This window comes from Danio rerio, chromosome 12, assembly GCF_049306965.1.
Source record: "Danio rerio strain Tuebingen ecotype United States chromosome 12, GRCz12tu, whole genome shotgun sequence".
Classification (NCBI taxonomy): domain Eukaryota; kingdom Metazoa; phylum Chordata; class Actinopteri; order Cypriniformes; family Danionidae; genus Danio; species Danio rerio.
Window position 1 is genome coordinate 49168473 of NC_133187.1, and position 27698 is coordinate 49196170.

At 38.9% G+C, this 27698-nt stretch overlaps 1 protein-coding gene and 1 long non-coding RNA gene across 14 annotated transcripts; one reads left to right on the plus strand and one right to left on the minus strand.

The window, feature by feature from the left end:
* zranb1a (zinc finger, RAN-binding domain containing 1a) lies at positions 1–27698 on the plus strand. 13 transcript variants are annotated; one of them, XR_012388251.1, is made up of 12 exons: positions 1–387; positions 5395–5992; positions 9700–10189; positions 16827–17014; positions 17360–17513; positions 18291–18362; positions 18719–18917; positions 19016–19136; positions 19218–19347; positions 23000–23229; positions 26199–26581; positions 26768–27698. XR_012388251.1 is itself a non-coding variant. In XM_073918945.1 (12 exons), the coding sequence occupies exons 2-12, from the start codon at positions 5726–5728 to the stop codon at positions 26757–26759; spliced, it is 2088 nt and encodes a 695-aa protein (XP_073775046.1). In that variant the 5' UTR covers positions 1–387; positions 5421–5725; the 3' UTR covers positions 26760–27698. The 13 variants fall into 13 exon arrangements, 3 of the variants coding, with proteins under 3 accessions (XP_073775046.1, XP_073775045.1, XP_073775047.1); XR_012388248.1 differs by having other exon boundaries at positions 5415–5992; positions 26199–26585; positions 26738–27698; XR_012388253.1 differs by having other exon boundaries at positions 5415–5992; positions 26199–26479; positions 26738–27698.
* LOC141376890 (uncharacterized) lies at positions 14–3596 on the minus strand. Its single transcript, XR_012388254.1, has 2 exons — positions 1140–3596; positions 14–744 (listed from the first exon to the last, which is right to left on the minus strand). It is a non-coding gene; the product is annotated as an uncharacterized lncRNA (long non-coding RNA).

Below are 27698 nucleotides of genomic sequence, written 5' to 3' on the forward strand. Positions count from 1 at the left end.
AAGACGCTGCTCGTTTTTATTTTGTCAGCGCCGCCATTAAATCCGCATCTAAATCACCGTTCAGAGATTAAAAACAGCGTCCGTCGACTTATAAACATCATTCGGCGACTTATATAGAGCTCAGAGATCAAACGACGCGATGGCGGTCGAATAACAGCGGAAAAAAACAGGCCGAGGAGATCTGGGTGTCTTTAATGAGGAGCGATGTGAGTATTTACATGTTTGAGCATTACGTTAATGTGTGTATGTATTCATGTTATATTTATATATACGATAGGGTGTGTGTTGTGAGATTTAAGTGTCAGTAAACACACTAACACTGTCTATCTGTCCTGCGAGTGGTATTAGTAACGTTAATAACATCTGCACTGTGACATATGGCTGTCTGTGAATATTAACACTGTCAGTGCTGAGAGAAAATAATACTGCTAGTAACGACACATAACACTGATAACACCCTGAGATATTGCACTAATACTGTCATTAATAGCTTTAATACTGACAATATAGTAAGATGTAGCATTAACACTCGATTAATATTTTGGGGTACAGCATTAGTACCGTGACAACAGATAGTACTGAGATATAGCATTAATACTGTCACTAATAACTCTAATACTGACAATATAGTAAGGTGTAGCTAGCATTAATACTCTATTTAATATTTTGAAGTATAGAATTAATACTGTGTTTAATAATATCAACAGATAATACTGATAACACAGTGAGATATAGCATTAATAACTTTCATGCTGATAATTCAGTAAGGTATAGCATTAATACTCATTAATAAGTTGAGATGTAGTATTAATGCTGTAGTTAAAACTGAAAAACAACGGATAATTCTCATAGTACTGTGAGAAATAGTGTTTTAATACTGTCATTAATAACTTTAATGCTAACAATGTAGTAAGACCTATTATTAATACTCTCATTAAGTGTATGTATATCATTACTACTGTCTTTAATAATAATATCAACAGATAATACTGATAACACAGTGAGATATAGCATTAATACTGACATTAATATCTTTAATGCTGACAATATAGTAAGATGTAGCATTAAAACTCATTAATATTTTGGGGTATAGCATTAGTACTGTAACAACAGATAGTACTGAGATATAGCATTACCACTGTCACTAATAACTCTAATACTGACAATATATTAAGATATAGCATTAATACTCTCATTAATATTTTGGGGTATAGCATTAGTACTGTAACAACAGATAGTACTGAGATATAGCATTAACACTGTCACTAATAACTCTAATACTGACAATATAGTAAGGTGTAGCTAGCATTAATACTCTAATTCATATTTTGAGGTATATAATTAAAACCGTGTTTAATAATATCAACAGATGATACTGATAACACAGTGAGATATAGCATGCTGTCATTAATTATTTTCATGCTGAAAATACAGTAAGGTATTGCATTAATACTCATTAATAAGTTGAGATGTAGTATTAATGCTGTTGTTAAAACTAAAAAACAACCGATAATTCTCATAGTACTGTGAGAAATAGTGTTAATACTGTCATTAATAACTTTAATGCTAACAATGTAGTAAGATGTATTATTAATACTCTCATTAAGTGTATGTATATCATTACTACTGTCTTTAATAATAATATCAACAGATAATACTGATAACACAGTGAGATATAGCATTAATACTGACATTTAATAGCTTTAATACTGACAATATAATAAGATGTAGCATTAAAACTCATTAATATTTTGGGGTATAGCATTAGTACTGTAACAACAGATAAAACTGAGATATAGCATTAACACTGTCACTAATAACTCTAATACTGACAATATAGTAAGGTGTAGCTAGCATTAATACTCTAATTAATATTTTGAGGTATATAATTAATACCGTGTTTAATAATATCAACAGATGATACTGATAACACAGTGAGATATAGCATTGATATTGTCATTAATAACTTTCATGCTGATAATTCAGTAAGGTATAGCATTAATACTCATTAATAAGTTGAGATGTAGTATTAATGCTGTTGTTAAAACTAAAAAAAACAATGGATAATTCTCATAGTACTGTGAGAAATAGTGTTAATACTGTCATTAATAACTTTAATGCTAACAATGTAGTAAGACATATTATTAATACTCTCATTAGGTGTATGTATATCATTACTACTGTCTTTAATAATAATAACAAAAACAGATAATACTGATAACACGGTGAGATATGGCATTAATACTGACATTAATATCTTTAACGTTGAAAATATAGTAAGGTGTAACAATAATACTCTAATAGTTTGAGGTATAGCATTAATACTGGCTTTAAAAACAACAACAGATAATACTGATATTATAGTGATATATACAGTAGCATTAATACTCTTAATTAATAACTTTAATGCTGACAATACAGTCTGAGCAATGAGAAAACATTACTGTGTTAATAACAAATAATATTTCATGCAAGAAGTTCATTTCCTTCTCTCTTCATAAAAAAACAACAACAACTTTCATTTATTCAGGTTTTGTCTCCATATAGTTGACTTCTTTGGTGCTCTTTGGTTTTGAATGTACTAATTTTAGTTTCAATGCAGCTTTATAAAGCTCTAAAGCAGAGGTGTCCAAACTGGGTCCTGGAGGGCTAATGCCTTGGGTATTTTAGTTCCAAACCCAATCAAACACACCTGAACCAGCAAGCTCTTTCTAGGTTTACAAAATCTTCCAGGCAGGTGTGTTAAAGCAGGGATTCTCAACTGATTTGGCCATGGGACCCACATTTTTACATGGTCATCAAGCCGTGACCCAAATTTTTAGGAACTATAATTCAATTTTAGGATTTATAATTTATTTGTATTTATTTGTTAACATACACAAGTAGTGACAGATCAATCATAAGAAGATCACAAAGACTTACAAATAAACAATGTTTATTGCTGTCATTTAACAAAATGCATCAAATTATAGAAATATTACAAAGTTAAAACGACAAATACTGTAAACAGTGGTTAGGGTAAGGATAGGTTTAGTTACCATGAACTAAACTGAACTGTTTATAAAACATGTTGTCTGGTTTCTAAATGGCATTTTAATTTAGAAGGTTTCATGCTCTCTTGTGAGAGCACCTCGCTACTTATGACACACTGAGGCTTTAAGTCTTTTTTGTCGTCAATATATGTAAATCCATACTTTACAAATTCCGGGTCATACTTGCGCTTCGACATATTTGTTGCTATAATTAAATAAAATTTCACATGTAAAACAGTAAACAATAGGGTGGTCGTGCACGCATTTCAAAATAAAAGTCAAAATGAGTTAAAAATTAAACTTTTGTTGTTTTTTTGACCACACACTCCACGACCCACTGAAAATTCTGTGGGTCAAACCACCAGTTGAGAAACACTGTGTTAAAGGAAGTTGGAGCTAAACTAGGCAGGCCATCCAGGACCGAGTTTGGCCACGCCTGCTCTAAAGGATCCCAGATGAGGTATAAAGAGTCGTACTTAGTGAAATAATTGGTAATCTTCTTAATTTTTTTAACAACGAAAACTTGCATCTCAGACTTGCATCCCATTTTAGCTTTTGTGTATTAAAAAAATAAAATAAAATAAATAAATAAATAATAATATATATATATATATATATATATATATATATATATATATATATATATATATATATATATATATATATATATTTTAGAAAAAATTATTCCTTTAATGCTGTCATACATTAACACTAATTGTGGCAGTAACAACAACACTGTCAGATCAGTCAGATGTGAGTGCCAATAGCAATATTAATTCCATCAGTGCAGTGAGTTACTCACAGTATTAATGCTGTTATTGATCCTCATGTTGCATCACTGCCATTTTAAATAGCATTGCTTTGTTGGTGTTAGAGCTGCACGATACTGTAAAAATATGCAATAATTGTTGAGTATTGCAGTAACGATGATTCTTAAGATATCGCAGTTCTCTAGAAAATCCAGTTTTTATTGGCTATGTATTTAAATTTATTTATTTATTTAATGTTATTTAAATTAACAGTTAAAGATAATTTTCAGGGTGAATCAATTCTAACTCAGATTTTTAAAAAAGTGTCAAACATTATGAATGAGTGAAAATTTCTGGTAGTGAACTCGTGCGTGGCGAATGTGATGTCATCACAGAGTTTTCAAAGGTTCGCTTTGGGTGCACGCTAGGGTTGTGACGATAGTATCGTATATCGGCGATAGGCAAAGATATCGCCGAGAGCTGAAACCTATGACGATTTTCAAGACGATATTTAGCTCGTTTTGCATTAATGTTGACCTATTACATGTTTTATTTGCATTATTGAATAAAATGAATAGTATTACTATTTTTAATCATCATCATAAATGAACTACAAATAATTCACATCAACATCATTTGATGGATAAAAATGCATTATTTTGATTGCACTCTTGCTTCCTAAGATATCGCGGTTCACTGGAAAAATCCAGTTTTATTAGCCATGAATATAAATCATTTATTTATTTAATGCTATTTAAATTAAGTTAAAGATAATTTTCAGAGTGAATTAATTCTAACTCAGATTTTAAAAAAGTGTCAAGGTGCAACCTTTTTGTCTTTAAAACATTATGAATGAGTGAAAATTTCTGTTAGAGAACTCCGTGTGCGCGGCGAATGTGACGTCATAGCAAACTTTTCTGAGGTTCGCTTTGGGTGCATGCCAGGGTTGTGCCGATAGATGATAGTATCGTGTATCGATGATAGGCAAAGATATCGCCGAGAGCTGAAACCTATGATGATTTTAAAGATGATATTTAACTCGTTTTGCATTAATGTTGACCTATTACATGTTTTATTTGCATTATTGAATAAAATGAATAGTATTACTATTTTTGATCATCATCATAAATGAACTACAAATAATTCACATCAACATCACTTGACGGATAAAAACTCTTGCTTCTTAATATATCGCAGTTCACTAGAAAAATCCAGTTTTTATTATTTAATTTATTTAATGTTGTTCAAATTAACAGTTAAAGATAATTTTCAGAGTGAATCAATTCTAACTCAGATTTTATAAAAAGTGTCAAGGTGCAACCTTTTTGTCTTTAAAGCAGTATGAATGAGTGAATAGCGCAGCAGATATTCTGACTCTGATTGGCTGTTGTCTTTTCCTTTTGTCTCAACTGCTGCCATTATTGTTTATTTTCAGCTCTGGGTTCACCTTTGGGCTCCAACCAGTAGCAGAACAGCTATTATTAGGGAGGTGGGGATAAAGATAGTAAAGTCCCACCTGACTGATCATATTTAGATAAACAACCACTGCATTAATGAAATGTCTGTGATATGTTAATTGCAAACATATTGTACTATTATCACCATAACTATAGTTTTGTGATAAATTGTGTAGCCCTAGTTGACGTGTCTCCCTCTGTTTTGTGTTTGCAGATTCTCTTGATGTGTGCAACTGATTTGAGTGTGTATCGTTGAGTGAGTGAGTGAGCGAGCGAGTGTGTGTGAGTGCGTGTGTGTGTGTGAGTGAGTGAGTGAGTGTGTGTTTGAGTGCGTGTGTGTGTGTGTGTGCGTGTGTGAGTGCGTGTACGTGTGCGTGTGTGTGTGCGTGTGTGAGTGCGTGCGTGTGCGTGTGTGTGAGTGCGTGTGTGTGCGTGTGAGTGTGCGTGTGTGCGCGCGTGTGTGTGTGTGTGTGTGTGTTGATCCATCATGACAGATTTGTGTGTGAAGTGGTCATGTGAATACTGCACATTTGAGAACTGGCCGTCTGCTATTAAATGCACCATGTGTCGAGCGCAGCGGCCTAGTGGCACCATCATTACAGAGGAGTCCTTCCCGAGCAGCACCGGCCCGCGTGCAGGACACCCATGGGAGCCCGAGCGCAGCGACAGCCTGCTGATCTGCCCTGACTCCAGCGCCCGGCCTCGTGTGCGTCCCGCAGAGTCCTCCGAGCCCAGCGGGAAGTGGTCGTGTCAGGTCTGCACCCAAGTTATTTATTAGAAACAAATTAGAGCTGCACAATATTTGGAAAAATTATTATATTGTAAAACTGTAAGCTTTCTGTGATGCAAAGAGTTCATCAGATGGTTTGAATAGTTTTCTGGGGAGTCTAACAGTTTTCAGGTACAGAAATTGAATGATCACAATGCAAAAAAAAAAAAGCTTTTCTTTGTCTCGCTTCTAGTCTCTTCTTTAGTTTCTAAGAAGTCTTAATCAAGTAAAAATATTGTTTTATTTTCACCTTCATAAGTAATATGTGTTAGATTTTGCTGTATTTGGCTTAACCATTCTTGAGTGGCTCGCCAATGTATCAGATGACTCTAATACATGAAATAAGCAAGCTGACCAAAGTTCTTACGGGGAGAAGACTTTATTGAAGACAATGAATAGTGCAGTTCCTCAGCAGTGATGTTAAAGCCTGATTTATACTTCTGCGTCAGGTGACCGGCGTAACCCACGGCGCAGGCAACACGCGTGGCTGTTCATTTATACTTCTGCTGCTGTCTCTGTCGGTCTGCATTAACACTTCCGAAACGCTAGTTGGCAGTGAGGTGTAAATGTTCCTCTGTGTCGAGTTTCTTCGCTACTTTTTTGCTTTTCCTGAACACTTCCGGGATGTACAAGTGGCTCAAACTCGCTCATTTTGAGGCAGGAACCGGCGGACGTGCAACAACTTTAACTATGAGGTAAACACAAAAATAAAACTTTCCATCCGGAGCTCCTTCACAGGATTCCACACTTGTAAACAATCGCTCGCGTGGCGTCGCGCCATTCGCGCGGCTCTCGGTCCCGCCCAGACTCGTCAGCGCTACCAAGCTGACCAATCACAGAGCTTACGTTACGCGTCGTTGCGACGTGTAGTTACATTTTTTGAGAGGTGCACGTCAGTGACGGCGATGGCCACGGCGAAGGGCTATGCGTCAGTGCCGTAGCATACGCCGGTGTTTGACGCAGAAGTATAAATCAGCCTTAACCCGTCGGTCTTCAAGTAACTTAACCCAAAGTACTGTCTGTGAGACAGTACTTTATACTAGCATCAAACAAACCATTTTACGAGGCTCAGCAGGACCCTCTTATCAGATGTTTCAGCTGTTGTTTTGCTAACACCAATTGAGATTGTAAAAGTGTCATTTAGTTCACACCTATCAGTTTGTGGGGGTTGAGGCACAGGTCACCCCATCATAAATGCAACTGAACTAAAATGAACAAAATCTTTCATATGTCACAATTAAGAGTTTTTCCTTAAAACAAGCTACAATTTCAGCAAATTGAGTAATTAAAATAACATTATTTTTACTTTGAAATGTAGATATTTGGACTAGAAATAACAAAAAGTCTAAATAAGTAAAAATTATTAAGGCAATTTTTTTTTTATAAATAATTCAATTCAGTTAATCTTTCTTATGCCTCCAAACATCATTTATTTATTCCAAATGTTGAAATGCACAGGCTTTAAAAACACATGTAAATGATAAACTTTCACACTATTATGGTTAACAGGGTTTCCGCAAGCTCTTAAAAAGACTCAAATTTAAGAATCGAAATTTTAAGCCTTAAAAAGCCCAAAACTCGCTGTTCTAGGTCTTAAATATTTTGGCACTGGTCTTATTTTTTCAGTGTCCATGTAACGCTACATCTAATGCTCATTTAAATTCTTTTTGTTGTTGCTTGGTTTTCGTGGTGTTGTAGTTCTTTATTTCACTAGTCCTAATGCAATTTGTGCTATTGCAACTACAAATGAGACCAACATGCTATAGCCAATCAGCTTTCTGTTAGTAAACTCAGTGCGTGCGGCGAATGTGACGTCATCAGAAAGTTTTCGCTATGGGTGCACGCGACATGATTTTGGCTGGCGGAGCACACAATTTTTGCAAAAGTGACCCACGTACATAATTACAGAATATGTTTTCCCACCATTTATAGGTTTTACACTGATGTATATATTACAATTTTGAATTTAAAACAAATTAATAGTTACAAAACTATAATTAAGGAACAAATTATTTCTTTGATAGCTGGAAAAGAATATTTTTTATAGAATATTTATTTGAACTTATCGGTTTACAATACACAGATGCCTGTTTTTCTTGGCTTTATTGGTGATAATGCTCAGGAATGTTGGACCATTATTCCCGTTTTAGCTTAAGAAGAGTACAGAAACTAGCCAGCCAGTAATGTGTCAGTTGTTGAGTGGGCACAAAAAAAAAAGTCAGTATTTTTAGTATGTTTTTTTCTGCTTTTATTCTTGCCATGTTAAAAAAATATAATTGTAGAGCAACTCATTTTCTGTAGTCATTGATATTTAACTTTAATAGGTAGAACTGTCTGAGATATGAACAAAAGCAAGTGATGCATCAAAGTTTGATTTGAAAAAGCTTGAATGGTTATAAAAACCTTTATAATCATTATAAAAATAATAAAAAATAATTCGTTTAAAAATCTTGAATGATAGTAATGATATGACGTAGTTCCGGAAACTCCCTACTTCTCCGTTTATCCATCAGTCTTCACGGTCAGTTTCTTTTGACTGGCTCCTGTCATTTTAAAGAATATCACAATGGTGAACACGCCAAGTATAAAAGCCTCGTCCGTTTCGTGAGGTGCGCGCGCAGTCAGCGGAGGTGCTCAATGCAGCGCCAGGCGAAAGTATAGATCAGCTATAAGAGTTTTTTATTTTTTTTTTTTTAGTTAAATGGTGCATCTAACCTGTCTTTAGTACTGTTCATTTTAAATAAATTTATTTTACCACTAATTTTGTGATTTTTTGCATTTTCTCTCGCGTGTTTTTGGTATTGTGATATAGGTCTAAATTTTAATACTTAATGGTCTTAAAAAGTCTTAAATTTGATATTATGATATCTGCAGAAACCCTGACACGTGCAAATGATAAACTTTCACACTATTATAGTTAAACTTAATAGTGGATCCTGATCATCTATAATTCAGACTCAACATTGTAAATCTTGAGGTGTGACTATTGCAGATGTGCACATAGCGATGTCGATGCTGAAACCGTATATTGTGCATCCTTAAAAAAATCACATCTAATGTTTTAGTAAACATTTTTGTAACTTATAATCTTTACAGGCTTCCCACACTTCTTGGAAGTGCTTAATTTCAGACATGTGGATTCAACGTCTTGGAATCATTTAAAAACAAACAGAGGTCCTTAAAAGTCCTAGAAATAAATTTGAAATTTAAATTATTCATGCTATTATTTCAACAATTGTTCTCGTTTGTCTAAAACTGAATTTTTTAAATTAAAACCTTAAATATTGAACAATAATGCTGACAAATGATGCACAATTTATTAATATTTCAGAAACCGCATTTGAATATCACCAGTATTGATTCATTCCAATTTAGTTTATTCAGTTCACCTATAGCTCATGTGTTTGGACTGTGGGGGAAACCGGAGCACCCGGAGAAAAACCAAACCAACACGGGGAGAACATGCAAACTCCACACAGTCGGGACTTAAACTAGCAACCTTCTTGCTGCTGTGAGGCGACAGTGCTAACCACTGTGCCACCCTCACCAGTATTGAGTTCAACAATTTTATTAATGTTTTTTTGAACACGACTTTTTAAAATGGTCAATTTTTGACAATAACTCTGACATTTTTAATATAAACCATAAGTTGCTGATGTGGGGATTAATAACTAAACAAACCAAACCCACAGGTGTGCACCTACCTGAACTGGCCCCGAGCCGTGCGATGTACCCAGTGCCGCAGCCTCCGTCAGCGTGTCTCCAGCCCTACAGATACCCCTCAGACCTCCAGCACCCTCCGAAGACCTGCATCTGCTCCAGCGGTGGATCCCTGTGAGGAATATAACGACAGGAACCGGCTGAACACGCGGACGCAGTGCTGGACCTGCTTGGCCTGCACGTACGAGAACGCCCTCAAATCGTTTCGCTGTGTGGTGTGTGATCATCCGAGACCCAACGACACCTTTCTGCCGCCCGAGCCTGAGGAGCCTTCACCTGGGCGAGGTGTGTGTGGAGCAGCACAGAAACACTCGCCTCCGTCCTCCAGACGCGAGGCTGAGCTGCAGATTGAGCTGGCGGCCGGAGCTCACAGCCGCCCAGAGGAGATGGACTTCAAGAAGATCAAGCAGATCAAGAACCGCATGAGGAAAACAGACTGGCTGTTTCTCAACGCATGTGCTGGTGAGTGTCTCCTTAAAGTACACATGGAATCAAAACTAAGCATATTGATTTTGTTAGCTCACATGGCTAGTTTTGTGGTGAACAATTAATCTGTGCATGTCATTAATGCCGAGATCAGACTGCAGGATTTTCAAAGTATTCGTGTCACATGTTTTCACACTGCATTACTATCTGGGTTAGCGTTCTGTCGCTGCTTTGTTTAAACTGTAGGATGGATCAGCGACAGGTGAGTTCACACTGCATGACAACTTCGTCCAAACTACTTCTCACAACCAAACAAATGCGAGAAGTGACATGGAAACAACGCAAGGTCACGCAACAAATCTTTCGTTATTAACTACGTAATGGAAAAAGAAGGCTTTAGCTTTAGAAAGTTGTGTTGCTCACCTGGCTTTTGAACAGAATTAATTCCCCTATAGCTAAGGGTGTCACGATTTCAATTTTAAATCAATTTGATCAAAATTTCTGCTCAATTTCAATTATCGAATCAAAAAATTAAATCGTCGATGCTGTCACGCCCCCATGTCACGTCAGCTTGGCTTGCCAAGCGGGAAAAAAACAGGCTTGTTGAAGTGCTTGTTAAACTGCAGAAGCAGGAGACCCGTCGACAGAGCTTAAACCCTCTCCTCTTTCAATGAAGTCGCAGGTGTGGAAGTATTTTGGATTTCCAGTGAGTTATGTTGACAACGTTCGTGTTGTTGACAAAAAAACACAGTTTGCAAGCTCTGCTATTGCGTATTGGGGTTGGGCCGATAGACGATGGGCGCATCGCAATCCTCCGCCCCGCCCCCGTTGCAAATCCGCTCGCGAAAAGTACACACTCAGGCCCTGTTTACACTGTCTTTGTTTTTAAATGGCATTTTACAACGACAAAAATCCACATCCACAGTGGCGTTTAGCATTTCTGAGCAGCCCTCCTTCCTCACTACCCTGAAAACGCACATCACGTGACCACACACACTCATTTACACACAGACGCACACACCGTCATGCGCTCGAGACAGCGGGTCCAGGCAGTCAGCGGGTCAGTAGACTGCTTCAATCTTTCACTCACTTGTACGAACACCTCAGATACTGTTGGCTGGTTCCTATTGGTTGTGCACCTTTTTGACCAATGCCATTATAACGACACAGATCACTGCCTATTCACGAGTCCCGCAGAAAAAGTGATTGACAGATGGTAATTATGTGTGTAACTTGCCTTTATGATTTGTTTATGTGTAAAACAAAGACCATGCAGGTCAGGTAGTTTAAACAGTAGGCTATAAATAATTAATTCGTTATTAATTAATTAATTAATCATAATCGAATCGAACCGTGACTTTAGAATCGAAAATGTAATCGAATCGAGGATTTAGAGGATCGTGATACCTTTACCTATAGCGCATGTGTTTGGACTGTGGGGGAAACCAGAGCACCCGGAGTAAACCCACGCCAACACGGAGAGAACATGCAAACAGGCCACAGTGCTAACGACTTGTTTTGCCACCACTAAACAAGTCGAATTGTGTTTTAAAAAAAAGTTGTCACATAATGTGACGACATAATTACAGTGTCTGTAGAAATGATGGATGCTCAAAGTCTGCTTAATGGAGTTTTGTGTGTGGTGCGGTTGTTTAGGAGAGACGAGAGTGACGTTATTCCTTATGAGATCATCTTTGACAGATGAGCTGCTCATTGTTTTTAAGCAGTGTTGCATTGTGGGATCCCGCTGTGTTTCCATGCACTGATCTCATGAGGAGCTTCATTGTTTTTTGTCTGCTTCTTGTGCTGGAGTCTTGACATTCACACTGCTCTGTGTGTAAATCACCACTGGCAGGACAAACATGTGTATTAGTGTGCACAGTATATATCGTTTCAGCCTCCATATGGCGATGTGACTACTGCGAATGATCACATCACAGGATATGCAATATTGAATTTGTATTATTTGCATGTGTTTTTAAGGCCTGTGACTGTATAAGGGTTTAAAAAGCATTCAGAAGTAAGAAATGGTACTTTTTGTAAACTTCAATAATGCTTATTTTTATTTTTATTATTAAGTTACTGCACCTGAATACTGTTAGACTGGGAAAAACATTAAAACACTGTTTATTTCAATAGTGTATTTATCTGTATTGAATTTATCTACGTTTATAGGTTGTTTATTAGATTTTATGCAAATGCACTTCATTACAGAAGCATCCCAACAATCAATTCTTTATGTTTAGAGATATATAAGTCATTAGAGAAATTAAATGCAGTGTATATCACAGAATAACAAAACATATGGCAACGTTAGATGTCAGATGTGTGTCTTATGGTGAAAACACAGCACAGAAGTGCGCTGACAGGTGTGTTGTTAGACAGCTGTCCAGTTATATTTGTGTTTATGCATTTCCCTAATTCCCTAATGTGTTTGACCACTATGGAATTTCTATTGGCTGATGCAGATATGAGGCCAAAATAATACACTACCTGACAAAGTCTTGTCGTCTATCCAAGTTTTAGGAATAACAAATAACAAGCTGACTTCTAGTTAGTATCAGAAGTGGCTTATATGAAAGGCAAAGGCCTGTAGAGGACGATGAAAATCTAATCATGCCTTGATGTTGGCTGATTTCATTAGGACAGTAAGGTCTGACTCTGCTTAGACTAAAGTCACATCAGTGAACAGAAATAATGTCCAGTATAGAATATAAAGTCCTGCTGCAGTGGAGACAGAATGAATATTGTGTCTGACTCCATCATGAGCTTGGAGGACTGCATCCATACATCTCTGACATGACTCACATCACTGATTAAAGTCATCTGGAATGAAGAAGAAAGCCTTCAGCAGGACTCCCAGAGTTCATCAAGTCTTTGTGTTCATCTTCAACACCTCCTCCTTCATCTTACCCCAGACATGCTCAATAATGTTGATGCCTGGTGACTGGGCTGGCCAATCCTAGAGCAGCTTGACCTTCTTTGCTTTCAGGAGCTTTGATGTGGAGGCTAAAGTATGAGCAGGAGCGCTATCCTGCTGGAGAATTGTCCCTCTCCTGTGGTTTGTAATGTAATGGGCAGCACAAATGTCTTGATACCTCAGGCTGTTGATGTTGATCATCCACTCTGCAGATCTCTCGCACACCCCCATACTGAATGAACCCCAAACCATGATTTCTCCTTTACCAAACTTGACTGATTTCTGTAAGAATCTTGGCTCCATGCTGGTTCCAGTAGGTCTTCTGCAGTGTTTGTGATGATTGGGATGCAGATTAACAGAAGATTCATGGGAAAAATCCACCTTCTGACTATTTTCCCAAACGATCAACTAGAAGTCAAGTTATTATTTGTTGCTCTTACAACTGAGATCCACAACAAGACTTTGTCAGGTAGTGTACGTGTACAGTAAATAAGAGAAAATGAAAATGTATTATGCATAAATAGGAATCAAAACATGACATAAATTATACAAAATTAAATTCAAGTTTATTCACAGTTATAATTCCAAATTAACTTTACCAAGGGTGCATGTTATTAAATGTACATTAATAAATGCATGTGTTTAAATGTTGTTTAATTAAAAAAAAATTCATCCATGTATTTATTTTCTGCTGCATACAGAAGGTTAAAGATGAATAATAATGCATCAGTCAAATTATTATTAAAATACTATGTGCAATTCTACATATTTCATATATAATATATATAGTTAACAGAGTAACAGGTGTTTTACATGATACTTTGGGATTTGTTAAATTATGCTATGGGATAACAATAAACATTTATGTTTTGTTTTGCTCTACTTCATTTTAAAAATAGCACAAGCCTGAATGTGTGTAATTACATGCTTGTTTATCAGCATATAATAGCAGGGTTAAGTAAGACTGGAACATACTGTATGTAATAGTATACTACCAGGCACTTGCATGGCATCTATTCAGCTCCTGCATTTCCTGGGGATCACATATGTGACGTTGGTCTTATACAAGTGCCATAACGCACCGTTTGAGCTTCAGGACAGCATTATTTATTATTCATCATTGTTGAATTATTCATAATGTGCATTATGTATTACAATAAGTGTAAATAAGTTACCATTGTGTATATAACAACTATTGAGTATTAGTATTGAGAGGATTGAGTGTTTGGAGTCATTCTAACTGCTGTAAACACTGAAATGCTTGATACACATAAATATCTCAGCAGACAACATGTAAACACACACACACACACGTGAGTGATAGTGACCTTTCCGCTGATTCAAAAGTGTGTGTGCGTGAGAGTGTGTCGTGTTCTGTACAGTGCAGATATTCAGACAGTTGATCATTTCTCCTTGTGTCTCCGGTAGACTTGATGTTCAATAATGCAATATATTGCGATAATAAACATGTATGATATTGTAATCATGGGCACTTTAAAATATAGTAACTAGCTATTTATCATTTAAATTTGCTATAATATAGAATGTACTGTTAATATATATCAGATTCTGTTATGTTCATCACAGCACCAAATGCTGGAAGACTGTAGGCTGTTAATTTTTAAACAAACGTTTGCACAAGTTAATCTAGTGTATTATATCCTGCACTAGATATTGAAAACCGTTTATTGGCCTGTTGTTAACACTGTACATTAACCAGTTAAACGTCATCGACTTTCGCTTCAAGATTTAAAGGGCCAGCATTGCACCAGACCCCCGTAAGTGGTTTTGTTTAAAGGTGTAGAATCTATATTTTATGCACATATGCATCACTTTGGTTTTTATTCTACTGTACAAAAGTAATTTACACTTAAATACACAGTATTTTGGATACCGGAGCTGGGTGTTGAACATTGGTTTATTTTCATATTTTTCATACGACACATGTACAAGTTATAGCTCAAATGAAAGCTCTTGCCGGTGCTCATACGGTTCTAGCATTGTTTTTACTGAATTATATTCACATATCAAACAGTTTCTGAATGAATCGCGGTGTTTCCATGGCGCAGAAGTGAAAACAATACATTAATGATCAATAAGCAGCCCCAGATAGCACAGACAGCTGTCATCTCTCACCTTATGCTGTGTGCTTCAGGGCCATTCTCCTCTGTTTTTGAGGTGATGTGCATAAGTAATCCTTTAATGTGTCTGACGTGCTCCAAACACAGTGAATTATGTTTGATCAAACAAAAGAATAGTGAAATCTGAAAACAATGATCGCTCCCTGTGGCTTGTACAGCACCTCTCATCAGTTGGAGAACAATAACTTCTGCATAGATTATGGTGGAGACATTTTTCTTTCTTCCTATGATTACAGACATGTGCAGAAACCACCAACATTAATTACAGCACGCTAGACCACACAGAACCTAAAGGGGACACTTTCTCATTTGAGTTTATGCAAAAAAAATACTAAAAGCGCCTCTTTTTTTAGGTATTTATTATAACACAGACAACATATACAGTTATTTTAAACACTTTCAATAGTGTTTTATGAAAATTCAAAGGGTTTTCTTTAAAATTATACCATTTACACCTCTGCATGTGGAAATGGGAAGCTTTTAAATTTGGCTAGGCAAAATCCAGGCGGAAATCCCAAAATAACAGCAGAGCTTAACTGGTTTAAGGCTATATTTATTATTAACATTACTTAGTTATACTAAACTCACAATGAAAACTATTAAAGCCTTTATTAATCTCAGACAATGTTAATGCTTTTTGTAGCCTTAGTAGCTGACATGGCAATAAATAAATAATGAATGAATGAATGAATGAAATTAATGCTTTTTGTCAGTGATGTTAAAGGTCACAATTGTTTTATAAATTTAGTTAATAACTAGTCAATTTCTGTTGTATTTTTCTAAATAACATTAACACAGTATCTGTAATAAATGAGGTTATTTCTCACTGTTGATTTTAATATTACTAAGACATTATTGTAAAGTGTATGTAAATCTAATGTACTTAATAATACTTTGCAACATTACATTACAGTACAGTGTGTAAGCGCACCGCGACAACTGACCAATCAGTTTCATACTTTGAATGGAAAATACATTCATTTCTCCTTTAAAGACAAAACAATGCTAAATGAAAAACACCAAACAATTTTGTAATATATTTGATCAAATATGCCCTTCAGACAGAGCCTCGGCAGCTTTTGTCTACATTTGTCCTCTTTAAAAGGGAAATACTTAGCTAATATGATGCTTAGATTTACATGAGACAAATACTCTTTTTTTATTTATTCATTTATTTTTATCATTGTTCTGACATTTATTTTCAATGTAAAACTATTGCTTCTGTTTAATTTCCCATTTTTTTTTCACTTATAAATAAGTCCAAAGAGACAAATGGACTATTGTTAGTTTGTTTTTTAATCAATATTTTGTGCTGTATTTGGTGACCGAGCAGCAGTAAATAACACTTTAAAATATAAGGAGTTTTCATGTGATTTTTCTAAACTAGTAGTGTTTTAAAATTAATGAATGCACAACAATTGTGATAACCATGATTATTCCTCAGACTATAATCGTACAACCAAAATCCATAATCGTTGCATCCCTACTCTCTAAAAACCCCATGCTTGATCATCACTGTAATATTCTGCCATTTCTCAGAGCATCATTAAACTGTGAGAATGATAGAGCGCTGGACTGATGTGTGTGTTTGTGTATGTGTGTGTGTGTGCAGGTGTAGTTGAAGGAGATCTGTCTGCAGTCGAGGCCTACAAGTCTTCAGGTGGTGATATTGCACGTCAGCTGAACGCAGATGAGGTGCGTCTCCTGAATCGACCCTCAGCGTTCGACAGCGGCTTCACACTCGTTCATCTCGCCATCCGATTCCAGAGGCAGGACATGCTCGCCATCCTGCTCACAGAGGTGTGTGTGTGTGTATAGTGATGTTGGTGGTTTACAAGGACTGAAATTTGTATAATGTCATGAGTATGACCTAGTTGTTCTCTTAAGGTGGTTTATGTAAACATGCCTTGTGTCCTCATAAATCAAAACACTTAAAATAATGCTTAACGGGGTCTTATCGCATTTTAAATGCCACAGGTTTAATTTAATGGTTGGGTTTAGGGCTTAGGGTAGTTAATGAATAAAATGTATTACACCTATAGAGAGTCCTTGTAAAACCATATGTACTGTATGTCGTGTGTGTGTGTGGATTTTGGGCTGTTTGATGCTGTGGAGGGTGTGTTGACTGCTTATGTGTGTGTTCAGGTGTCCCAGCGGGCCGTCAAATGCATCCCAGCGATGGTTTGTCCCGAGCTGACGGAGCAGATCCGCAGAGAGATCAGCTCCTCACTGCACCAGCGCAAAGGAGACTTCAACTGCTACTTCCTGACAGACCTCGTCACGTTCACACTGCCGGCAGGTCAGAGACGCACACACACTTATACACTACAGACATGCATACTCCACACACACACACACACACACCAACACATGCATGCACAAACTACTATCATATACCACATTTATGCACACACAGACACACACACACACACAGAATACATGAATGCACGAACACACATACACATTCATTCATGCACTACACACATGCACACTCCACACACATATGCATGTACAGACTACATGCATGTACCACACACATACTCACTACAAACATGCACACACACACAGAATAACAGAATACACAGATGCATACACACACGCACACTCATTCATGCACCACACACACACACACACACACAAAGAAAGACCAACACATGCATTCACAGACTACATGCATGTACTACACACACACAGACACTTTCACTCATGCTTACATGCACACACAGACTACACATACACACACAATCAATCATGCACTACACACATGCATACTGTTCACTCACACACATATGCTCATGCACATTGCATACACATGCACAATCACATTACACACATGAACACTACACACACACACACCTTGCATTGACAATATATACACTCTCATACACACTCACACACAAACACATGCACAATACACTCTGTACACACATGCACGGCCAACAAACAGGCGTGAGGACCAAATAAACGTGTGTGTGTGTGTGTGTGTGTGTGTGTGTGTGTGTGTGTGTGTGTGTGTGTGTGTGTGTGTGTGTGTGTGTGTGTGTGTGTGTGTGTGTGTGGCTTCTGTTTTGGACAGATATTGAAGATCTTCCTCCTGCCGTTCAGGAGAAGCTGTTTGATGAAGTGCTGGACCGCGACGTTCAGAAGGGTGAGCAGTGTGTGTGTGTGTTTGTGTCCTTTGTGTATGTGTTTGTGTTCAGTGTGTGTGTGTGTCTGATGTGTGCTTGTTTTTTTGTTTGTTGACTTGTGTGTGTTTGTTTACTCATGCACACACGTGTGTGTGTGTGTGTGTATGTATGTGCTTACCTGTGTGTATCTGGTGTCTTTGCGTGTCTTCAGTCGTGTGTTTGTTCACTAATGTGTTCATGTCTGTGTTTTCGTGGGTGTATGCATATGTGTCCGTTTGGGTGTGTGTGTGCATGTGATTACTTGTGTGTGTCTGCTATTTGTTCACTTATATGGGTGTTGACTTGTGTGTTTGTGTGTGTGTGTGTGTGTGTGCAGAGCTGGAGGAGGAGTCAGCGGTCATCAACTGGTCTCTGGAGCTGGGTTCTCGTCTGGACAGTCGTCTGTATGCGCTGTGGAACCGCACCGCTGGAGACTGCCTGCTGGATTCGGTGCTGCAGGCCACATGGGGCATCTATGATAAAGACTCTGTGCTGAGGAAGACGCTACATGACAGCTTACACGACTGCTCTCACTGGTCGGACACACACACACACACACACACACACACACACTTGCTGGATTATATCTGCCTCCTGTAGAGATGTCTTATTTAATGTGTGTGTGTGTGTGCAGGTTTTACACGCGCTGGAAGGAGTGGGAGTCCTGGTATTCTCAGAGTTTCGGGCTTCACTTTTCTCTTAGAGAGGAGCAGTGGCAGGAGGACTGGACCTTCATCCTCAACCTCGCCAGCCAGGTACACACACACACATACAAACACACACACACACACTGTGAACACTGAATGTTGTTGTGTAACGTCTTGGTAATGCTGCAGCCCGGGGCCAGTTTGGAGCAGACTCATATATTTGTTCTGGCTCATATCCTGCGGCGGCCCATCATCGTTTACGGAGTGAAGTATTACAAGAGCTTCAGAGGAGACACTTTAGGCTACACTCGATTTCAAGGTGAGACAAGTGTGTGTGTGTGTGTATATGTGCATATGTGTGTGTTTATGCTTGCACGTTCATGTGTAAGTTTGCATGCACTTGTGTGTATGTGAGCATGTCTGTGTACATCAGAGGTCGCAATAGACTTTCTCATTGTGCGTCATTGTGATGGAGAGGGTTGTAAAATTTCCGTCATAACTTATTATTGATCGTTATTTAATTTGCAGACTTTCTGATCGCTTTTTTCATTCATATTTTAATAATGAACTTGGACGACGAGCATATAGGCTAAATTATTCATTATGTATTTGAGAAACGAACAAAAACTCCTGCCTGCTTTAACTCATATCTTCCTCCTGTGTCGACCTGAACTGGGTGCTTGCCTGTGCGTAATCAAACGCATCAAGGAAGACTGTCTTTGCCTCGGAAAGTCGACTTCTCGTGACCAAAGACCGTATTTTCTAGCGCCACTTCAGCCAGCGTTTTTAAGTTAGGAAACATTTCTCCTAAGGCTGTGATTGGAAAGTGGATTCTCTGAATGTGGGATTTCCCGATCCTCCAAGAACTCGTTTCACCAGAAATAAGTACTACAGCACGCGCTCCTTCTGCACCCCTCTGAGTCCGGTAGTGCTCACAACGCACCCTATATAGCGAAATACACTCGAGCCAGTTCCGGCTAGATTCTCGCCTGCCGGAGACTCCGGCTGCCGTACTCGGGCCCGATTTTCACTGCCCGATTCCGACCCGAGTAAATCGGGCCAGATGCGGCGTTCGTAAGCAAGCCGACGCTGCCGCATCTGAGCCAGAATTGGCCCGCAAGTAATGTGCGCTGCGTCCTGAAGCTGGCGCGACTTAGTCTTCATATACCTTCACATGAAAGCTTTTGGTATTACTTTGGTCATTAGCTATGTTTCCATCCACCTATTTTATTTTATTTTGCAAATGGGCACAAAAACAACAGTTGATGGAAACGGCAAGATGCGCATTTTGAAAATGCGCATAAAAAAAATTATGCGCCTAACTGGGTAGGATAAACTTTTTATTCGATAAGAAAAGATGCGCATAAACTGCGATGGAAACACTTTTACCGCACAAACTCCAGCATGCGCATTAAAATAGGGTCATGTGATTTTGTTAAAAGAGATTATGTGATGCTTAAAAAGTGTGTGAATGGACAAAACGTCAGGCTGAGCACATTATAAAACATCTGAAATGTTGTTTTGGTCATTATAAAACGCCTTACCATTTCAGTATTAGTGTTATTATATTATTAATGACCTCCAGAATCAAGAGCGCCTGTGCTCCGCGTCTGACACCTTCAAACGCCACTGCGCGCTCACTGCATATCAGGATTGTCTTCTGAGGCGCATTCATTTAGAAAAGCTTGATGCAGCTTCTCCTACTGCAGCAAATGCAGTTTTTACTGTTGATATCTGGCGCCAGTTAATCAGGAGGTGACGATTTTGTTCGCTTTGACTCGTTGGATGGAAATGCTGCTTCATTCGCACAACTTTTATGCGATAATCCAGTTTTGCACAAAGTTTATTCGCATTTTTGGATGGAAACATAGCTACTGATACATGGTATTAAAACCATTTGAATTTATATAACAGCAAACGCAGGCTATAATGTTAACACAAAGTGTAGGCACTGCGTTTAACCTTTGAATAAAATGCAAACATCATAAATATCCTATAAACAAAATAATCAAACAAAGGACAAAATAAATAATAATAAACGTTTACTGATCGCAGGAAACAAATAATACTAAAAATTAGGGATGTAACGGTATCAGAATTTCACGGTACGGTAATACCTCGGTATGAATGTCACGGTACGGTATTTATTGAATCATCTACAGGAAAACACAAAACTTATGAAAATACTCTAAAAAAGTGCCAAAAGTGTCAATGACATACAAATTAGCCATCTATCTGTAAGCTTTGAAACAGGAACTTCAATTTTAATAACAAAAAAATATTAAACCATGTAAAAAAATAAAGTTTCAATTTAGTATTGTTGAAAACTCATCACATTCAACATTTAATCACTCACTCACTTAGATAGAGATGGGTTTAAAGGAAAATGATCATATAAATATAATCTGGTAAAAGCTGGTATCTCTGGGTATTTACAATGTCCCCTGCAACAGAAAAAAACCCTCTCATTTGGGACTGAGGTTTCTGGGACAAGAGAGATATGACTTGTCCAGGTTGACAGCAGTGGGTAACGTTGTGCATTGTCTTTACCCCACTTAAGAGGACAAACCATGAGTAAGATAGAGATCTCATGTCTGCATCAATCTGAACAGTGTGCTGACAACACCGCTATTCAGTACGCGCGCGACAACACAGCTGATAAGAACTCGTGCGACAACACAGCTGATAAGAACTCGCGCGACAAATCCGCTGATAAGAACTCGCGCGACAACACCGCTGATAAGAACTCGCACGACAACACAGCTGATAAGAACTCGCGCGACAACACGGCTGATAAGAACTCGCGCGACAACACGGCTGATAAGAACTCGCGCGACAACACGGCTGATAAGAACTCGCGCGACAACACAGCTGATAAGAACTCGCGCGACAACACAGCTGATAAGAACTCGCGCGACAACACAGCTGATAAGAACTCGCGCGACAACACAGCTGATAAGAACTCGCGCGACAACACAGCTGATAAGAACTCGCGCGACAACACAGCTGATAAGAACTCACGCGACAACACAGCTGATAGGAACTCGCGCGACAACACAGCTGATAAGAACTCGCGCAACAACACAGCTGATAAGAACTCGCGCGACAACACCGCTATTCAGAACGCGCGCGGCGACAACACAGCTGATAAGAACTCGCGCGACAACACCGCTATTCAGTACGCGCGTGGCGACAACACCCGCTTTAGAGTTTTCCAGCTCTTTTTCATCCCCGCTTCTAGCAGCACACTCCATTTCCGCATTACTGGATCTGTAGCGACAACAGACCGCAAGGGATGACGGTCAAGCATGGGCTGATGGGAATTGTAGTTTTCGCTACCTCCCGCTCGCTTCATTCGCCTGAGCAAATTTTCTTAGAAGACCTATAGTTTTACCGAGTCATGCGACTTCGGTAATATCGAAAAAAATTAATATTACGGTATGACGGTATTTACAATACCGTTACATCCCTACTAAAAATGAATCGATTATTTTGTCGTGCACAAGAACATCAATATAAAAACAATAAACCTGACCTCCTTGCTAGCTGCCGCTTGGTTGGATCGTATTTTTGTCTGTTTGTTCTTCATCGTCCACTGCATCACTTCCTCTTTTTTCCATCTTCATTATTAATATCACAACCATTTGGCCGTTTAAAGAAACTTCTCAGCTGCTGTGAGATATTTGCAACTGTATGCAGCGATCACAAAGATGAGACAAAACAAGAGCAATCGCCATCTGCTGGACAGGAGTGGGAATTACAGTTAGCTATAAATTACAATAGATCCCCCTCAGCATAATCCGTCAAAATGACGGATCACCTTCAGATTTTTCTTTCACTGCTGAAAAAAATCCGTCATTGACGGAAAATATTCAGTTAACGCGACCTCTGGTGTACATGTATTTGTGCTTTTATGTGTGTATGTTAACCTGTGTGTGTGTATCTGCCTGCTTGTGTGTGTGTGTGTGCAGGTGTGTATCTGCCGCTGCTGTGGGAGCAGAGCTTCTGCTGGAAGAGCCCGATCGCTCTGGGCTACACACGAGGTCATTTTTCTGCTTTGGTTGGCATGGAGAGCGACGGCTACGATAATCGCGGCGCGGGCGCTAATCTCAACACTGACGATGACGTCACCGTGACCTTCCTGCCGCTGGTGGACAGCGAGAGGAAACTGCTGCAAATTCACTTCCTGTCAGCACAAGAGGTAAACGCACACAAACATCTATCAAAGAGGACGACACCTTCAAAACATCACTGTGGCATTTCATTGTAAATATTAGGTGTTAGTGAAATGTTAAGCGCAGGAAGGATTTTAATGGCACTATATATGCTGGGGGTGTGAATTGAGGTGCTTGATTTAAAATTTTTAATGATTTTAAAAAGTCCTTGAGTTTAGTGTCCATGAAAGAGTGGGAACCCTGTGTTTATTTAAATGTACAAAAGATCTCAATTAGAGATGCCCAAGCTACACTTCTCAGGCCAAAGTTGGCCCATGGTAACCTTTAAAGGGCCATGAAACCCCCTCGTTTCAGCAGGGTGTTTTCACACCTCTACTTTGGAAAAAGTCAGAAAAGTGGGCGTGTCCAGCTGTGTTTAGGGGGGAGTGTCGTAGAAAGAAAAGAGGCGTGGTGTGGGAGCAGGGCCGGAGTGGGACTCTTTTTCAGCCCTGGAGTTTCAAGCCTTAGACCGGCCCACCTCAGTTCACCACTGACTATCTTAAAATAAGGTCATTTCCAATTCAGTTTCTAAATACACTATCATGTTTTTTTTTGTTTTTGTTTTTTTTTAGAAAACAGCTGTTTTGGAACTTCAAATGTTCAACAACCCTTACAGTATTAAATGTCTTAACAATAAAAAGGAAAAAAAAAAAACCTTCATAGACGAGGACCGAACCCTGGTTGACCGAGTCTTAACCTAACGTGCTAACCACTGTACCACAACAGCTGTACGTTAATCAGTGACTTATCTAGTTATATGATCATTAACCTGCAGGCTGCATCTTGCTCACGAGGTTACGAGAAAATAGATAACAAGAGCAGAGCTGCGGTAAAATAATAAATAAGAAGGCTGTGGTCAAGTAAATAAATAAATTATATTTAAAAAGTGTGACTGCTGAGAGCAACAGATTCTGGAGCTAGGGACACCGGTCCTCGCGGCCAAAAAACGGACCGGCCCACCGGAAATTCTCCCGGTCCTCCCGATTAGCCAATCCGGGCCTGTGTGGGAGTGACTTTCAGAGTCAAAAACACACACACACACTACGAGCACTGCTCCTATTAAGCCCTCGCAATATGTGTTTAGCCGGCAGAGCTCGCGCTGAGAGGAGCTCTCAGTAAGGGACCGTCGGAAAAGTGCTTCTTTTTTTCCGTTTTGTGAAACATTTTTGAGTTATTGCCGTCTATCACTGAATGTGTGTCAGGAAAATCGAAAACAAAACCAACTGAACCGCACTCATTTCTGGCGCCCCACTGGATGTACAGCGCCCTTAGCATATGCCTATGTTGCCTATGCCATGGGCCGACCCTGAGTTGGCTGAGTGTTGTAAATACTCGCGCTCACCTCCCTCGCGACAGAGCGCATAGGAGATAAATGACGTCAGTACATAATAACCGGTTATGCTTATTACTGAACCCATACAGAATTGTCCGCGTCTGCATCGCGGTGCACCGAAGAAACAATTAATTTTGACACCCCTAATTTTGGCCAGAAACACCCTCGATTTAAAGTCCATTCATTATTGCAACAGCCCTTGGATATGTACTATTTTCTGTTTGTTTTAGCTTTTATGGTCCTATATCGTCTCCCTGATGGTGACATTTGAAATAGGTGGTATGCTGGATGGGATGAGTTCTTCAGGATGTTGCGTGCATTGCTGTAGCAGCGGGCCTTAAACAACTCCTCTGAGGAGGGAAGAGTGCAGCCGATGATGTTGTGCGCTGTGTTGACAACCCTTTGGAGAGCAGCTTTTTCCTGGGCAGTGCAACTGGCATACCACACTGGGATGCAATATGACAGCACACTTTCAATAGTGCATCTGTAAAAGGACACGAGCAGTTATTGGGCCAAGTTATTATTTTTTAGCACCCTTAGAAAGAAGAGAGATTGTTGTTTCAAATCTAATGTAACCTTTTGTTTGTTTTATTGTTAAAAGCTGACTTAAATGAGTGTTTAATTAAATAGTGTGAATTAATCAGATAGCTTAAATGTATTTATATTTGTGTGTTTTTATATTTGTGTGTGTGCGTGTATGTATATATATATATATTGTGACGACCCCAGGATTTCAGTATGGATGTGGCAGATCCTGATTGGGTGCCTGGTTGCTCACTAATTGGCTCAAACCATATAAAAGCGAGTGTGTGCTAGCTTCTGGAGGACGGTGTGGCTACGGGCCGTCCTCGAGTCAAGACCATCTCTTGATTTCTGCAACCTTATGGTTTTGTTTAGCATTATTTATTTGTGTAGTTAAAGTAGTTATTTTCTTTATTTTCCCCTAGACATTTGTTTGTTTGTTGATTTTGTTGTTCTAATTAGTTTTATGTATAATAAATAAGTTGCATATACATTCTTTTGTTGTCCGAACTCTTTTATGTTGCGACTCGAACGAGGGGGTCGTAACAATATATATATATATATATATTTATTATTATTTTTTTAAGTTTATTAAAGTTACCATGAGTAATTTCTTAAATTATTTCATATTATTAATAAATAAAATTTCTATTGCATTATTTAATATGAATAAATCAATTGTTTATATTTTATAATCCACGTATTACAATAAAAACATAATTCACTTTCTAACACAATGGAGATCAATGCCGGATACACTAGTAAAGCTGCAGCTGCCTCTGCTGATGTCTGCTGCATTATCTTCTATCATCAGTCACCGTGATTTTTATCTTATCTGATTCATTTACAACATTTAGTTGAAACATTTAATTTTGGCTTGCTTTTTAGTAGGTTAACAACAAACTACCTCTCGTCTAAGATGGGTTGGCGGGCAAAATTAAAGGTTACCAAGGGCCCACTTTGTCCCGCGGGCCCTAGTTTGGAAATCTTTGTGGTAGAGCAATAGACAATACAGCTTGTAGCCTACAGTATAAAACAATGGAAACTCATGGAATGTCCCCACAATTCACATAAACAAACCTGTGTGTGTGTGTGTTTCAGATGGGCAGTGAGGAGCAGCAGGAGCGTCTCCTCCGCCACTGGCTGGACTGTTGCGTTACCGACGGCGGGATGTTGGTGGCGCTGCAGAAGAGCAGCAGGCGCAGGCATCACCCGCTCATCACGCAGATGCTGGAGAAATGGCTGGACGGCTACCGGCAGATGCACCCCTGTCCCACGCTCTCAGACGGAGAGGAAGAGGAGGACGACGAAGACGAGTGAACACCTCAAAAACATTTCAACACTGTTCCACACATACACACCCTCCAAATGCCCTGAATGCAGTGCAACCACTCCGGAAATTACATTGGCTGAGCGCTTGGCGTGCTGCAACTTAAGAAAGCGCATGCAATCACAACAAACGCCAGCCAATTAAGATTTAAGACATGGGTGTCCAAACTCAATCCTGGAGGGCCGGTGTGCTGCAAAGTTCAGCTCCAACTTTCTTCGACAAACCTCCCTGGAAGTTTCTAGTATACCTAGAAAGAGCTTGATTAGCTTATTCAGGTGTGTTTAACTTGGATTGGAACTAAAATATCCAGGACACCGGCCCTCCAGGATTGAGTTTGGACACCTCTGATTTAAGATGACCGCCTACGTGTCACAATGCAAACAAATGAATTGAACACATGCTAATAGCAGGGAACACAGCGGAAATGTTTCAAGGAGACCCTAAAACCTGACAGACCCGGCTTTTTCGGTTATGGTTATTGAGGCTAATAATCAGCAATAGACAAGGCAATGGTGGAATCAGGATGCTAAAATAAACAACAAATCCCCAAGATCGCCAAGCAGTAGTCATGGCACAATAAACAAATCCCAGCCAAGTCCGTCACGTTTTAGGGTCCCTAAATATTTGCATGTGTTGTGAGGAGATGCAGTGTTTATTCCAAATATGTTTGCATTGTGATTTAAAATGCAACACAGATACTGTCAAACATCTTAATTAGCTCTTTAGTAATTGCATGTGCTTTCTTAAATTGCAGCACATTAAGCTCTCTGGGCCACCGTAGGAAACACACAGAGGCTTCTGAATGGAAATCTTTGCGTTTTGAAATGAATTCTTACAGTTTCTTTGATTGTTTTCCTTCCTCTCCAGTGAAGCTTGACTGCATGTGGCTCTTGACATCCAGAATGAGGAGAACCGGAGGCGGTTAAACGAGCACTTACACAAAGCACACAGTCCGATGTTTGTTCTGCTTTCCGTTGGAGGACTGAACGCTTATGATTTACTCACACTAAAGGATTGCGTGTGAAGACGTGCACACTTCTCACCCATGTTTCTGAAGATGTTTCTGTTGTCGCTCTGAGTGTTGGTTTTGGTTGATTTCGATTGTATTTATTTATGTCTCGACCCTCTCTGTTTGCAGACTCCTGTAAGAGTTCACTGACATGTTGAGCCTGTGATCTGGCGCCTTATTTGTGGGATTGAGAACAGGAGGAGAGCCAATCACGCGGCTTTAAAAAGACATTAAAGTAGAAACACGTCTGCTCTCAGAGCTA